Source organism: Taudactylus pleione, unplaced genomic scaffold (genome assembly GCF_031769625.1).
Source record: "Taudactylus pleione unplaced genomic scaffold, aTauple2 ptg000225l, whole genome shotgun sequence".
Taxonomy (NCBI): Eukaryota; Metazoa; Chordata; class Amphibia; order Anura; family Myobatrachidae; genus Taudactylus; species Taudactylus pleione.
Window position 1 is genome coordinate 8,025,501 of NW_028284627.1, and position 13,786 is coordinate 8,039,286.

The 13,786-nt window shown below is 44.1% G+C and overlaps 1 protein-coding gene across 1 annotated transcript in view; it reads left to right on the plus strand.

Moving 5' to 3' along the window:
- The window catches only part of LOC148517237 (alpha/beta hydrolase domain-containing protein 17C-like), a 29,706-nt gene extending 19,941 nt beyond the window's left edge, over nt 1–9,765 (plus strand). The window contains exons 2-3 of the mRNA XM_088478967.1: nt 1,434–1,613; nt 9,546–9,765. Coding sequence (XP_088335093.1) covers nt 1,434–1,613; nt 9,546–9,765 — 400 coding nt within the window. The remainder of the gene's footprint in view (nt 1–1,433; nt 1,614–9,545) is intronic.
- The last annotated feature ends 4,021 nt before the right edge of the window (nt 9,766–13,786 follow it).

The window sequence follows — 13,786 nt, forward strand, 5'->3', positions numbered from 1 at the left end:
ATTAGTGGACACAATATAATTTGTATGACGCAAGTTAAAGCTGGATAAGTGCTAATTATACTCTCTTCATGGACTGTCTCCACTCACTCTAAAATCATGCATTTGGAACCCCCCCCTCTAGAAATCCTGCATTTTCCACCGGGGGGGTCACTTGGCACGGGGTCACACCTACACCCCGCCATTAGCACAATGTTTGCGGCGGGCGCGCTTAAGCAATTCACGTGTTTTTCCCCGATGGCTTTTGCTAGGTGATGCTTGCTCCTCCCAGTGTTGTGTTTTCTTTGATACCTTTCTTAAATAAACTATATTATTTTCTTACTGGATTGTATGATGACTGGCTAGTCAGGATTATTGGCCATTCATTCATTTGGGCCGCTACATCGGCCGCTGCACATGACTTAAGCTCTTTTGCTGCGGCCCATGGTTTAGGTGGTTAGGTGTTAGAGGAATGCTGTGGCGTGAATTGAAGGGGCGTCTGTTCAATGGGCAACATCTAATTTGATAGCCCAAATTCAATATTTTATTAATTCATTATTAATAATCTGATGTCAAATACATTTTTAAACCCAACTATGTTCTTGAGTTTATTTTAGATAAGTTTTTAGTTGTGTTAAGTCTGTAAGGTATAGTGCACATATCAACCATAGGGAGTTTAGAGGCAGACAGTTTTTCGACAAGCCTGTCTAGCAGCATAAAGGGGTTATGGCTCACAGCCCCAGGACGCCTGGATCCGGGCATGAGTGGGTTTTGTACAGCCCTGATATAAGGTAAATACAGTCACAATAGGAAATCTATTTCTAATAACACAATGTGTACAGGCCTGGAGCTATACTACATAATGTACTTTGCTACTTTTCCAGACTATTGTGATAAGATGTTGAGTTTACTTCGGGTCTGACACCATTTATAGGGTCTTCAGACAAGTACACAGTACTGGTTTCCTCAGTGAGCAGACATTTGTCATTAAGTGGAAAATGTGTCCAAATTAGCTGTGGCTGGGTTGTGGCTTCAGCCAAGCCCAGTATTACTGGGAGGTTTTCCCATCCTTATTTGTCATGTTATTTCACTAGTCATTCAGTCTCACAATACATACTATAGTATAACTTCTTCCCACCTAAGCCCATGCAGACCCTGCCCCATTTTGTCATCTGCCTCTGTATGTAAATCATACTGCTGGCACCCAACGTTTGGGAGTTTTCCTCCTGATGTGAATGGACACATGCTGCCCCCAGCTCCTTAGAGGTCCTTGCTGGCTGTAACTAGGTACATGTGCATAACCTATCATTCCGCACATATACTGTTTATCACTGGCAGGTTCTTATAAGTGACCCATTAAGATATAAAGCCTTTATATAGAAGTATCTTGTAAAGAACTACAATAGAACGAAGTGATGCAATTAGATTGTCCTACATTATCTGCTTTATCTCTACAGATACGGAGTCCCTGAAGAAAATATAATTCTATATGGGTTTAGCATAGGGACTGTAGCTGCAATTGACCTGGCCACCCGCTACAAATGTGCAGCATTGATTTTAGAGTCTGCGCTCATGTCAGGGCTGCGGGTATTTTTCCCAAATATACGGAAGACCTACTGTTGCGATCCCTTCCCCAGGTAAGACAATGCTCTGTTTTTATCCTAAGCTGTGGGTTACCTGTGGAGTTTAGTATGTGTTGGAAACAAGCCCTGCCGGGGGCAGCTGACGTATAATAGAATCAGCCATGATGTATGCTTTGTCAGACAGACACCAGCTGTGTAGGCCCAATCTGTTTGTATGTATTGAAATATCCCCACCCACTACATAGGCAAACGCAGGGGGGGTTTCCGTCTGCCTGGAAACCCCCTCCTCACCCCACACCATGACAACAATAGAAATAGTAATAAAATAGAATTTTACTAGTGCTGCAAGTTCTTCACAGTATCACAAATGAAATAATTAGCACCACCTGTGCAACTTTTAACATGTATCAGTCAGTAATAAATAACCTGTGCACCAACTAGGAGATCTGGAAAACATTCACTGTTAGGGATGTGCTGCTATAGAGCCCAATATGTACATATATGTTCAGGGCAGTGCTAGGTTATTCTGCTGCTCCCCCAGACTCCCGGACTTGCTCTAATACTCTGGAATGGTGCCCACATCTAAAATAAAAACATTCAGCTCAGGCAGTATGGCCTTACTGCCACATTTAATGGCTTACTGTGATTGCTGGTCCTCTATATGCTGGAATTATGACACACAATACACTTTGTATGACGCATATTATAGCTGGATATGTGGTAATTATGCCCTCTTCATGGACTGGCCACACTCACTCTAAAATCAAACATTTGGAAACCCCCCTCTAGAAATCCTGCGTTTGCCACTGCACTATCTGAGGACAAGTGCGACATAGTAAAAATCAGGCTTTCCATTCTAGGCCAGTTAGAAATTTGTGTTCCATTTGTCACTACTAAGACTGCAGACACAGAAGTTCTCTGCTTTATCTGAACGTTGGCCACATTGGGCCTGATTCACTACAGTTCATCTGCGATAGCAAGCCAATCCACTGCAATGGCAATGCAAACTCAGCACTACATAAGGATGCCCACGTTACCATACGCTCATCCGTAATACCTAGCAGAATAGCAAAACCATTGGTACAATCGAGTACCATCGCAGCCCAACAATCGGCCAAATGCATGCGTATTAGCAACTGTGATCCTTGCTGAAACAGGCCCATTGTCAGGACTCGGTGTCTGATTGCTGGGCGCACAATGTTGTAGCTGTGGTGATCTGTCCACATACTGGACCTCATTCAGAGTCGGTCGTTGCGGCCGCACGGTCGTACGCCACCGATGTTAGCTAAACTGCGCATGCGTAAAGATCGCAATGTGCGTGCGCAAACTAGCCGCTATGATCAGAAATTTCTCTCTCCTTGAACACAGCCAGGTCGGTAGTTTGAGTGACAGATTGAGGCGTTTGTGGGTGGTAACAGGGGAAGGTGCTTGAAAACGAGGGAGTGGAGATCCGAACGCAGGCGTGCCTAATTATGCGAACGGCGTTTTATGGGAGTGCATAATTAACAAAGTAGTGTCATGGCACACGTGACATGGGAGGTTTGTACACTGACATGATCGTAGAGCTTAAGAGAGGGTATGGTCAACCTTAAGCTCTACGACCAGTTCCGATGGTTCCCGATGGTTCCCGATGGTCTCGATTAATCCTTATATGCCCGGAGATGACATGTAATGCGTACGAGAAGGGGGCGTATTTTTTTGTCTTCCGGCCGCTTCCTCCCCTTGGTCGGCCAGCTACCGATCCGATCTTAGGGACGCAACATGCGAGTGCATCATTTGCATATCCGGACCCTTTTCACGTACGACCGTGCGGCCACAACGACCGACTCTGAATGAGGTCCACTGTGCTGTACATCGGAGGCAGAGTTGGCCATGGGAATGTTCCCAGCTTTTACAGAATGCTAACAAGATAATTCCCTACCTGAAACCTCACCCCCAGAGCTTACTTTCTGGGGGCTGTCACCCTGTTTATCCTGCCAGTCACCTAACACCCTGCATCTGCTACTGCTCCTCTTGCTGCTGCATGCTCTTATTGGTGAGCAATGTGCTGCCTGTCCATACCTCCCAACTGTCCCAAATCCATGGGACAGTCCCGATTTTCTGGGACTATCCTGCTGTCCCACCCACGGGCCGCAGTGTCCTGCAGTGGGAGGGAAGTTGGGGGAGCACAAGGTAGAATAGATGCTGTGCGTATGCGTGTAGGGAGATCCTGGGGACTGCCCAGCATCTCAGAGAGTGCTGGACACACCCCCATTTTGACGCCAGCAAAGGTGATGTGAGGCTCCACCCCTTTTCATTGCAGCTCTGCCCCTTTACACCATCTTTTTGGGCGCAAGCTCCTACGGCACCCAAATGTCCCGGATAGACTTAAAAGTTGTCTTTCTGAGGAACAAGGAGAAGCCATCGATGACTGTGTACTTGTCTCACTGATGCTGCCCCAATGTATTATCAGACAGGCAGCACATTGTTAGATTGCAGGACCTGGCGTAGCAGCAGCGGGAGCGTGTACAACATTGAGGCAACTCTGTAGTATTCCCAATATACCATGGCTATTTATAAATAGGAAATATTGCACTAGTTTTATATTGTATACTGAAAACAAAATAAGGCGTCCATTCATTTATTGTGAAAAACATTATAACCTCTTATGCTAAGCTTAATTTCTAAAAGAAATAACAACACTGACAACAAGTGCATTGGTTCAAATCAGAATTAATGTATTTATTAATTGCAAATTAATTTTAATAAAAGAGGGTGGCAAAAGAAGGCGCTATCACATCCCAGCTCCAGCCAAAATACCTCGTACCACAAAAATGGGGGACGACTTAAACGCCCCCCCCTTTCATTATGCGTAACCTGCGCTGTGCGAGTCTCACCGCCCCTTACTTTGGCACAGTCCGAACGCTTCCACAAAGAAAGCGCCCAATCGTCCAACTCGCATAAGTAGGACACACACGCCGTCCTTCAAAGGGGCAAGTGCCCCACATCGACCACTTACGCCACATGTGGCCGCTGGTTAGTAGCGCCTTCCCGCCCAGTGGTTTAAGAATGTTTAGTAAAGACAAACAAAGACACAGACAAACACACGGTTTTGGGTAGGGAGGGAGGGCCTTCCAACTGAAAAAGAGGCTGAACTTATTCAAATTCAGCCTTGAATAGCAAAACCTAAATGTACCCGCCCATATAAACCCTAATTGGCTGACAGCAAACTAATGAAAAAAGACCTCACAGAGTAGAAAACTGCCTAGCAACAGATTCTCTAAAACTACCAATCACAAAAAATTGATGACTCTTATATAGCCTCATGCTTATACTAGGGGTGTGCACCGGCCACTTTTCGTGTTTTGTGTTTTGGTTTTGGATCTGGATCTTTCTTCGTGTTTTGGATCTGGATTGGTTTTGCCAAAACCACCCTTCCGTGTTTTGGGTTCTGGGTTTTGTGTTTTGGATCTGTATTTTTTTGAAAAAAAGCATAAAAACAGCTAAAATCACAGAATTTGTAGGTTTTTCTGCTCCTATGCTATTATTAACCTCAATAACCTTAATTTCCACTCATTTCCAGTCTATTCTGAATACCTCACACCTCACAATAGTGTTTTTATGTCCAAAAGGTTGCACCGAGGTAGCTGGATGACTATGCTAAGCGACACGAGTGGGCGGCACAAACACGTGACCCATCTAGGCGTGAAACTGCAGTGGCAGACAGGATGGCATTGAAAAACTAGGCCCCAAACTGTACATAATGCAAAGAAAAAAAAGAGGTGCAAGATGGAATTGTCCTTGGGCCCTCCCACCCACCCTTATGTTGTATAAACAGGACATGCACACTTTAACAAACCAATCATTTCAGCGCCAGGGTCTGCCACACAACTGTGGCTGAAATGATTGGTTCGTTTGGGCCCCCACAAAACAAGCTGGCAATTAATCTGTCCCTGCACAAACTGGCTCTACGGAGGCAAGAAGTCGTCCTCATCCTCCTCATCCACAGATTCCTCACCCTCTTCAGTGTTATGTACATCCTCATCCTCACAGAGTATTAATTCGTCCCTGCTGGAACCACAGGTCCCTCTGTACGTTCTGGAGGCTGGTCTCCCTGGAAGAGTTGATCATTCATTTTATGAACATCATCTTCTCCACATTTTGTGGAAGCAACCTCCTACGCCTTTCGCTAACAAGGTTCCCGGCTGCACTAAACACTCTTTCGGAGTACACACTGGAGGGGGGGCAACTCAGGTAAAATAGAGCCAGTTTGTACAGGGACCTCCAAATTGCTTCTTTTTCCTGCCAGTACAGGTACGGACTGTCTGACATGCCTACTTGGATGCTGTCACCGATGTAATCCTTTAACAGACAGACGCACGCTTGTCGCTGCTGCTTTGAGGATTCAAGTGCGGCTACAGCCCACACAATTCACAAAGACAGAAAAAAGAAGAAGAATATTTTTATTCTTTGTGTAGCACACTTTGAGGGTGTCACCACCCTTTAACAGACAGACGCACGCTTGTCGCTGCTGCTTTAAGGATGCAGGTGCGGCTACAGCCCACACATTTCACAAAGACCGAAAAAAAAAGAACAATATTTTAATTGTTTGTGTAGCACACTTTGAGGGTGTCACCACCCTTTAACAGACAGACGCACGCTTGTCGCTGCTGCTTTAAGGATGCAGGTGCGGCTACAGCCCACACAATTCACAAAGACAGAAAAAAGAAGAATATTTTTATTGTTTGTGTAGCACACTTTGAGGGTGTCACCACCCTTTAACAGACAGACGCACGCTTGTCGCTGCTGCTTTGAGGATGCAAGTGCGGCTACATCACACACAAGTCACAAACACATAAAAAAAATAGTTTTTTATTTTTTGGAGCACTTCGTGAGTTACACCACCCTTTAACAGACAGACGCACGCTTGTCGCTGCTGATTTAAGGATGCAGGTGCGGCTACAGCCCACACAATTCACAAAGACAGAAAAAAGAAGAAGAATATTTTTATTGTTTGTGTAGCACACTTTGAGGGTGTCACCACCCTTTAACAGACAGACGCACGCTTGTCGCTGCTGCTTTGAGGATGCAAGTGTGGCTACATCGCACACAAGTCACAAACACATTAAAAAAATGTTTTTGATTTTTTGGAGCACTTTGAGAGTTACAACACCCTTTAACAGACAGACGCACGCTTGTCGCTGCTGCTTTGAGGATGCAAGTGCGGCTACAGCCCACACAATTCACAAAGACAGAAAAAAAAAGAACAATATTTTAATTGTTTGTGTAGCACACTTTGAGGGTGTCACCACCCTTTAACAGACAGACGCACGCTTGTCGCTGCTGCTTTAAGGATGCAGGTGCGGCTACAGCCCACACAATTCACAAAGACAGAAAAAAGAAGAAGAATATTTTTATTGTTTGTGTAGCACACTTTGAGGGTGTCACCACCCTTTAACAGACAGACGCACGCTTGTCGCTGCTGCTTTGAGGATGCAAGTGTGGCTACATCGCACACAAGTCACAAACACATTAAAAAAATTTTTTTGATTTTTTGGAGCACTTTGAGAGTTACAACACCCTTTAACAGACAGACGCACGCTTGTCGCTGCTGCTTTGAGGATGCAAGTGCGGCTACAGCCCACACAATTCACAAAGACAGAAAAAAAAAGAACAATATTTTAATTGTTTGTGTAGCACACTTTGAGGGTGTCACCACCCTTTAACAGACAGACGCACGCTTGTCGCTGCTGCTTTAAGGATGCAGGTGCGGCTACAGCCCACACATTTCACAAAGACCGAAAAAAAAGAACAATATTTTAATTGTTTGTGTAGCACACTTTGAGGGTGTCACCACCCTTTAACAGACAGACGCACGCTTGTCGCTGCTGCTTTGAGGATGCAGGTGGAATCTAGACGGGATTTGGAACCGAGGACACACTACCTCCATCAATTGTCTAAATCCCACTGCACTAATGTCGGATACCGGACGCACGTCTAACACCAACATAGCAGTCAAGGCCTCAGTTATACGTTTTGCTTCAGGATGACTGCTGTCGTACTTCATCCTCATCGCTAGGGACTGTTGGAGGGTCAATTGTTTAGTAAAAGTAGTGATGTTCCTACTTCCTCTCTGGGATGATGAACAACTCCCAGCAGCAGCAACAGCACTAGTAGGAAGTGGTTCTTGATCTTTCCCTATTTTATTTTTATCAGAGAAAGTTATATATATATGTTATATTGATATATATACGTGCGGCTAAAGCGCACACAAACACAGAAAATATTTTTTTATTTTTGCTGGAGAGTAGTGCACTTTGTGGGTTACACCACCCTTTAAGAAATGAGCCAGCCGGCTCTTTACTTATGGGACACAGGCGCACGCTTGGCGCTGCTCCTTTGTTGATGCACGTGCAGCCACAGTGCACACAAGTCACAAACACAGAAAATATATATTTTTTTGGTTTGGAGTGTACTTTGGGGGTTACAGAACCCTTTAACGGTCAAGCCAGCTGGCCCTTTACTTATGACACAGGCGCACGCTTGGCACTACTTTGTTGATGCACGTGCGGCTACTGCGCACACAATTCACAAACACAGAAAATAAATTTTTTTTTGGTTTGGACTGGAGTGTACTTTGGGGGTTACAGCACCCTTTAACGGTCAAGCCAGCCGGCCCTTTACTTATGACACAGGCGCACGCTTGGCACTACTTTGTTGATGCACGTGCGGCTACTGCGCACACAATTCACAAACACAGAAAATAAATTTTTTTTTGGTTTGGACTGGAGTGTACTTTGGGGGTTACAGCACCCTTTAACGGTCAAGCCAGCCGGCCCTTTACTTATGACACAGGCGCACGCTTGGCACTACTTTGTTGATGCACGTGCGGCTACTGCGCACACAATTCACAAACACAGAAAATAATTTTTTTTTTGGTTTGGACTGGAGTGTACTTTCGGGGGTTACAGCACCCTTAACGGTCAAGCCAGCCGGCCCTTTACTTATGACACAGGCGCACGCTTGGCACTACTTTGTTGATGCACGTGCGGCTACTGCGCACACAATTCACAAACACAGAAAATAATTTTTTTTTGGTTTGGACTGGAGTGTACTTTCGGGGGTTACAGCACCCTTTAACGGTCAAGCCAGCCGGCCCTTTACTTATGACACAGGCGCACGCTTGGCACTACTTTGTTGATGCACGTGCGGCTACTGCACACACAATTCACAAACACAGAAAATATATTATTTTTTTAGCACTTGGGGGGAGCACCCCTGATGGACAGAGCACCCCCTGGACAACACTACAGCACCTCTTTAGGACTGGGACACTGCACAGGACTTTGGAGTGGACACAGCCCCTATGGAGAACTGACTGCACAACACAGTCCAGCCAGCCCCTATGGACTTTGAAGTAGTGGACACAGCCCCTATTAACAACAGCAGCACAGCACAACACAGCCAGCCCCTATGGACTTTGAAGTAGTGGACAACAGCAGCACTACACTACACTACACTACACAGCCCTAACTCCCACCCTCCCTCTTCACTGTCCACAGCCGAGTGAGAAAATGGCGCCGACGTGGGTACCTTATATAGGATCCAAAACCCGCGAGACTCGGAAGGCGGGAAGATGACGTTTTGCCTCGATTTCAGAATCCGAGTCAGGCGGGAAAAGTCGAGCCTGACTCGGATCGGACTCGGATCGGGGGGGCTCGGGGGGGTTCGGTTTTCAGAAATCCGAACCCGCTCACCCCTAGCTTATACAGCCTTTGTCTAGTCTAAGGTATTGTGTATGACTTATTAGGCCATTAGATAGCACTTTGCTCTTTACCAACAGTACATTAATTGTCCCATATAAGTTCTGCCAAAGTATGTGATCTTCTACATGAGCAGCTTTGAATGTTACATGATGTATTTTTGCATTTTTCCAGTCTTTAAATTTAGTGGCCCTATTACATGTTGTTTCTGTTGTATAATTCCGTTGTACCATGTCCTTTCCAGCATTGACAAAATTGCCAAAGTGACCTGCCCTGTGCTCATCATGCATGGCACGAATGACAGAAATGTGCACTTCTCACATGCACTGGCACTATACAATCGCTGCCCACAAGCTGTGTGGCCACTCTGGATAAAAGGCGGAGGGCACTGTAACTTGGGAAATTATGAGAGATACCGAATGAGACTCCAGCAGTTTATTTGGGAGGAGCTACCCAATATATGAAGATTCCTCCGTCCTTCCTCCATGAAAAACCAGCATCACAGGTACATGAGATTTCACTGATATATACAGTGGTTGTCAAAATTGCGGATACTTTTGAAATTTGAATGTTTTTCAACTTCGAATGCTTATAAAAACTGTTACACTTCATGCAGTGCAATGATTCATATATCAAATGAAAGGAAATTTAATGCTGAATACAACACAATAAACAGAGGTCAAATATTTGCATTACAAGGGAAGTTATGCTACTTTCAGTCAGACAAAGAAGCACAGATGCGTGAGATTCAAGAAGCGGATTGTAGTAACAGCTTCTCCCAGCCAATCGGAATCGTCGTTCTGAGGACCAATCAGCTGTCGTTTATAAGCAGGTGCAAGGTCATGTTCAAAGGTGGGAAAGGTCAGTTTGGCGGTTTCATTTTGCAGAATAAAGTTGGTTACGGAAGTGCAATTACGGTTGGGTGTTTGTGTGAATTGTTTATTGTGTTGTATTCAGCATTAAATTTCCTTTCATTTGACATATGAATCATTGCACTGAGTGAAGTGAAACAGTTTTTTTTATAAGAATTCAAAGTTGAAAAACATTCTAATTTCAAAATGTGTCCGCAATTTTGGCCACCAGTGTAATTGAAGGCACTTACTGTAAGCCAGGGTTTCTCACCCGAGCCATCAAGTACCACCAACAGGTCATGTTTTGTGGATTTCATTAATCTTGCACAGGTGAGTTAATCTATTTTGCTGGGTCATTAATTATCCAGCCTGCTTCCACACAGAGAAATCCTTAAAACATGACCTGTTGGGTAAACTTGAGGATTGAGGATCAGAACCACTGCTATAGAGTAATGCAGACGACACATCTACAGCCATAATTCCCCATTCTTCCTATCCGCAATCCATCGGTGGATTGGGGAAAAACAGCATGTTAAATATCCCCAACCCCAATAATTTTTCAGTCGGGATCAGTGAATCAAGGATTTCCAACATGATAAATTTTCCCTAATTCCCCGACCTCACCATTGGCAGAATGGGAAATTGGGGCGATACATTGCAAATGTATGGACCCCATAACACTGATGTTTTTCTGTGTCAGTTATAGCATCATGTTGATATAAGACAAAATAGTACCGAATTCTACAAGCTGCCTGTGTGAATAGAGCATCATTTATACTGAGAGTGCAGCTTGTCTCCTGTGGCTCCATAGTGGCCTAAGGAGAGAGGACAAGTGACATATGACTATTGGCGGGATACAGCAACATGACAATTGCAGTAAAACTCCAAAAATGCAGGTGTGACTGCATTTTTCATTTACACCAAGCCTCGTAATGCGATGCTGTCCAGAGCTTTAATGCAGTGGGTAATAGATACGGTCTGCAGCATGTGGCCGTGTGCATTTGGATAAGTCAATCTTGCAATTGGCACCCAACTAGATTTTTTTTTTTTGCAAATATGGTACATTTATAAAAGTATACCAAAAGTAAAGATATAAATACCAAGAAGATATACTGGTCACAATATAAAACGAGTATGCAGTCAGGAAGTCGGCGGTCGAAATGCTTACCGTCGCCTTCCCGGCTGTGTAATCCCGGCATGGGACTAATGATAGGCTTTTAATTCCCAACACCTATCATTATCCCCATGCCGAAATCCCGATGCCCGGCATCCCGAACGAACGTAAGGCTGGTGTCTGTACCTCTTAGCCATGGAAGTGGGGGGAGGTGTGTAGGTTTATGGACTCCCGGGGTGACTTAGGGTTAGGCATCCCCTCGGGAGGGTTAGGTTTAGGGTGCAGGGAGGGGGGGTTAGGTTTAAGCCCCCCTAAGAAAGGGTTAGGGTTAATACTTACCTGGGTCGGCATCTCCCCCTGCCGAACTTCCGGCGTCTGTATTTCATCCGCCGAGCTTACGTCTGGTGGTATAAGATACAGATTCCTATAAAACTATCACATTGTACATAGAAGAAAAGTAATCATGTCACTTAATACAATATAAGTGAAATATCAGTAAATTACATTAATAGTATTACAGATTAACATAGATAATAAAGCATACAAAATATTAAAGAACATTCTGTATATAATAAATCTTATTATTGCCTAAGATAAACATTGTCGGTATCATATTTAGATTCGAATCGGTATAAGGTAAAATGGATAAAAGAGAGAAAGCAAAAAGAAAAGGAAAGAAAATGGTGAAGAAGGAAAGGTTAGAAAGAGACAAAAGAGCAAAAGGAAAAAAGAATAAAAGTAAAGAATGAAGAATGTGTCGTGTACACCTGGTCCAGAACTCCATCACTAGTCATGAAGTGAAAGTAATTGGGAGGTCTTGAAGCAGCATCCTTGTCTCATACCACAATATGGATTTAAAGCACCACTGTATTTGTTTTTAAGATCATGTAAAGTGTCAATAAAACTTTCCCAAATGGAAAATAAGTGTTCTGTTTTGTCAGTCTTATGAAAGGATGATTCAATCCAATCCATTCTAAAGACAAAAAGTACTTTCTCTTTGAATATAGAAAGAAGGTGGGGTGGGCTGAATCCATTGTTGCAGAATGCATTGCCTAGCTACAGCAGAAAGGATCAACAACTTTTTACAAACAAAAAGTGTGGCTGTTGCTCACATCAGCTTAATGACTTTGCACAGGTGCTTGTAAAGGGCGGGGTTTACACTGAACTAGAGAAAAAAAGGGATTTGGCCTCCAGCACACTGCAGCAATATCAACAAAAATACTTGAATCCTACTTAATAATAGAAATTCAGAGGTATTAGTTACAAACATTTGCAAATATATGAATAAGCGCCAGGCCAGCGTCAAGGCTCCTCTATACTGGCGTCCCTAACATTATGGGGTTCACGTCCGAGGCGCAGGGAACCCCAAAGAATCTAGTCAAGGACCATCCCCAGGGCATCACACGAAAAAGGTTAAAAAGGTGATAGTGAAGTGTAAAGTATAGATGTGTAAAGATAAATCAATAAGTGTTAATATAATGAGAAAGAGTTAAAATTACATAAATAATAGCCAAATATAAAATTGATGAAAAAATATCTATGTGAATTAAGTGGTGATGCCCTGAAAAAGGCCCAGCCAGAGCAACTCCGGGGGCCCCACGCCCAAACGCTCACCCCAAAATAATTGTTGCTACCTAATAGTAGCACCCACTCTTGGTCATGTAATTACAAATTAATGTACTGCATGATAACAGCACATGTATAAGCCGAGAGCTGAGTCACCTAGGAGGTACCCCAGAAACCACCAAATGGCACTATATGGACCAGCACATCCTCCCAATGCTGGCTCCCTTCATGCCTCACAGAACTGCAAACAAAAAGTATGGTGGTCGCTCACATCAGCTTAATGACTTTGCACAGGTGCTTGTAAAGGGCGGGATTTACACTGAACTACAGAAAAAAAAACAAGGTATTTGCCCTCCAGCACACTGCAGCCATATCAACAAAAATACTTGAATCCTACTTAATAATAGAAATTCAGAGAAATTAGTTACATACATTTGCAAATATATGAATAAGCGCCAGGCCAGCGTAATTATATGACCCAGAGTGGGTGCTACTATTAGGTAGCAACAATTATTTTGGGGTGAGCGTTTGGGCATGGGCACCCCGGAGTTGCTCTGGCTGGGCCTTTTTCAAATTTTCAAAATTTGCACCAAGCTATCTGGCTGACTAAGCTAAGTGGCAGCAGTGGACGGCACAAACACCTGGTAGTTCAACTTTCAGCATGGCACATCAGGAAACAAATGTTTTTATTATTCAAGAGAGGCCTGAGGGAGTTGGAGTATGTATGTAGTTGAAGGTATGGCAGGGACAGGAAGGGTTGATTAGTAGTAAATTTTATTTCATTTTTTGATTCCAAAGAAAATTTATGAGGGAGAAGGGGAGGGGAGGAGACATTTACAAAAAAAATTTGACACATTCACATCAGTCCTTGCCCCAGTCGAATCCTTGGGGGCCATGCCTGCTGCTGCTGTTGGGAGTGGATTTTCTCATCCCAGAAGGTGACCAGGAAGACTT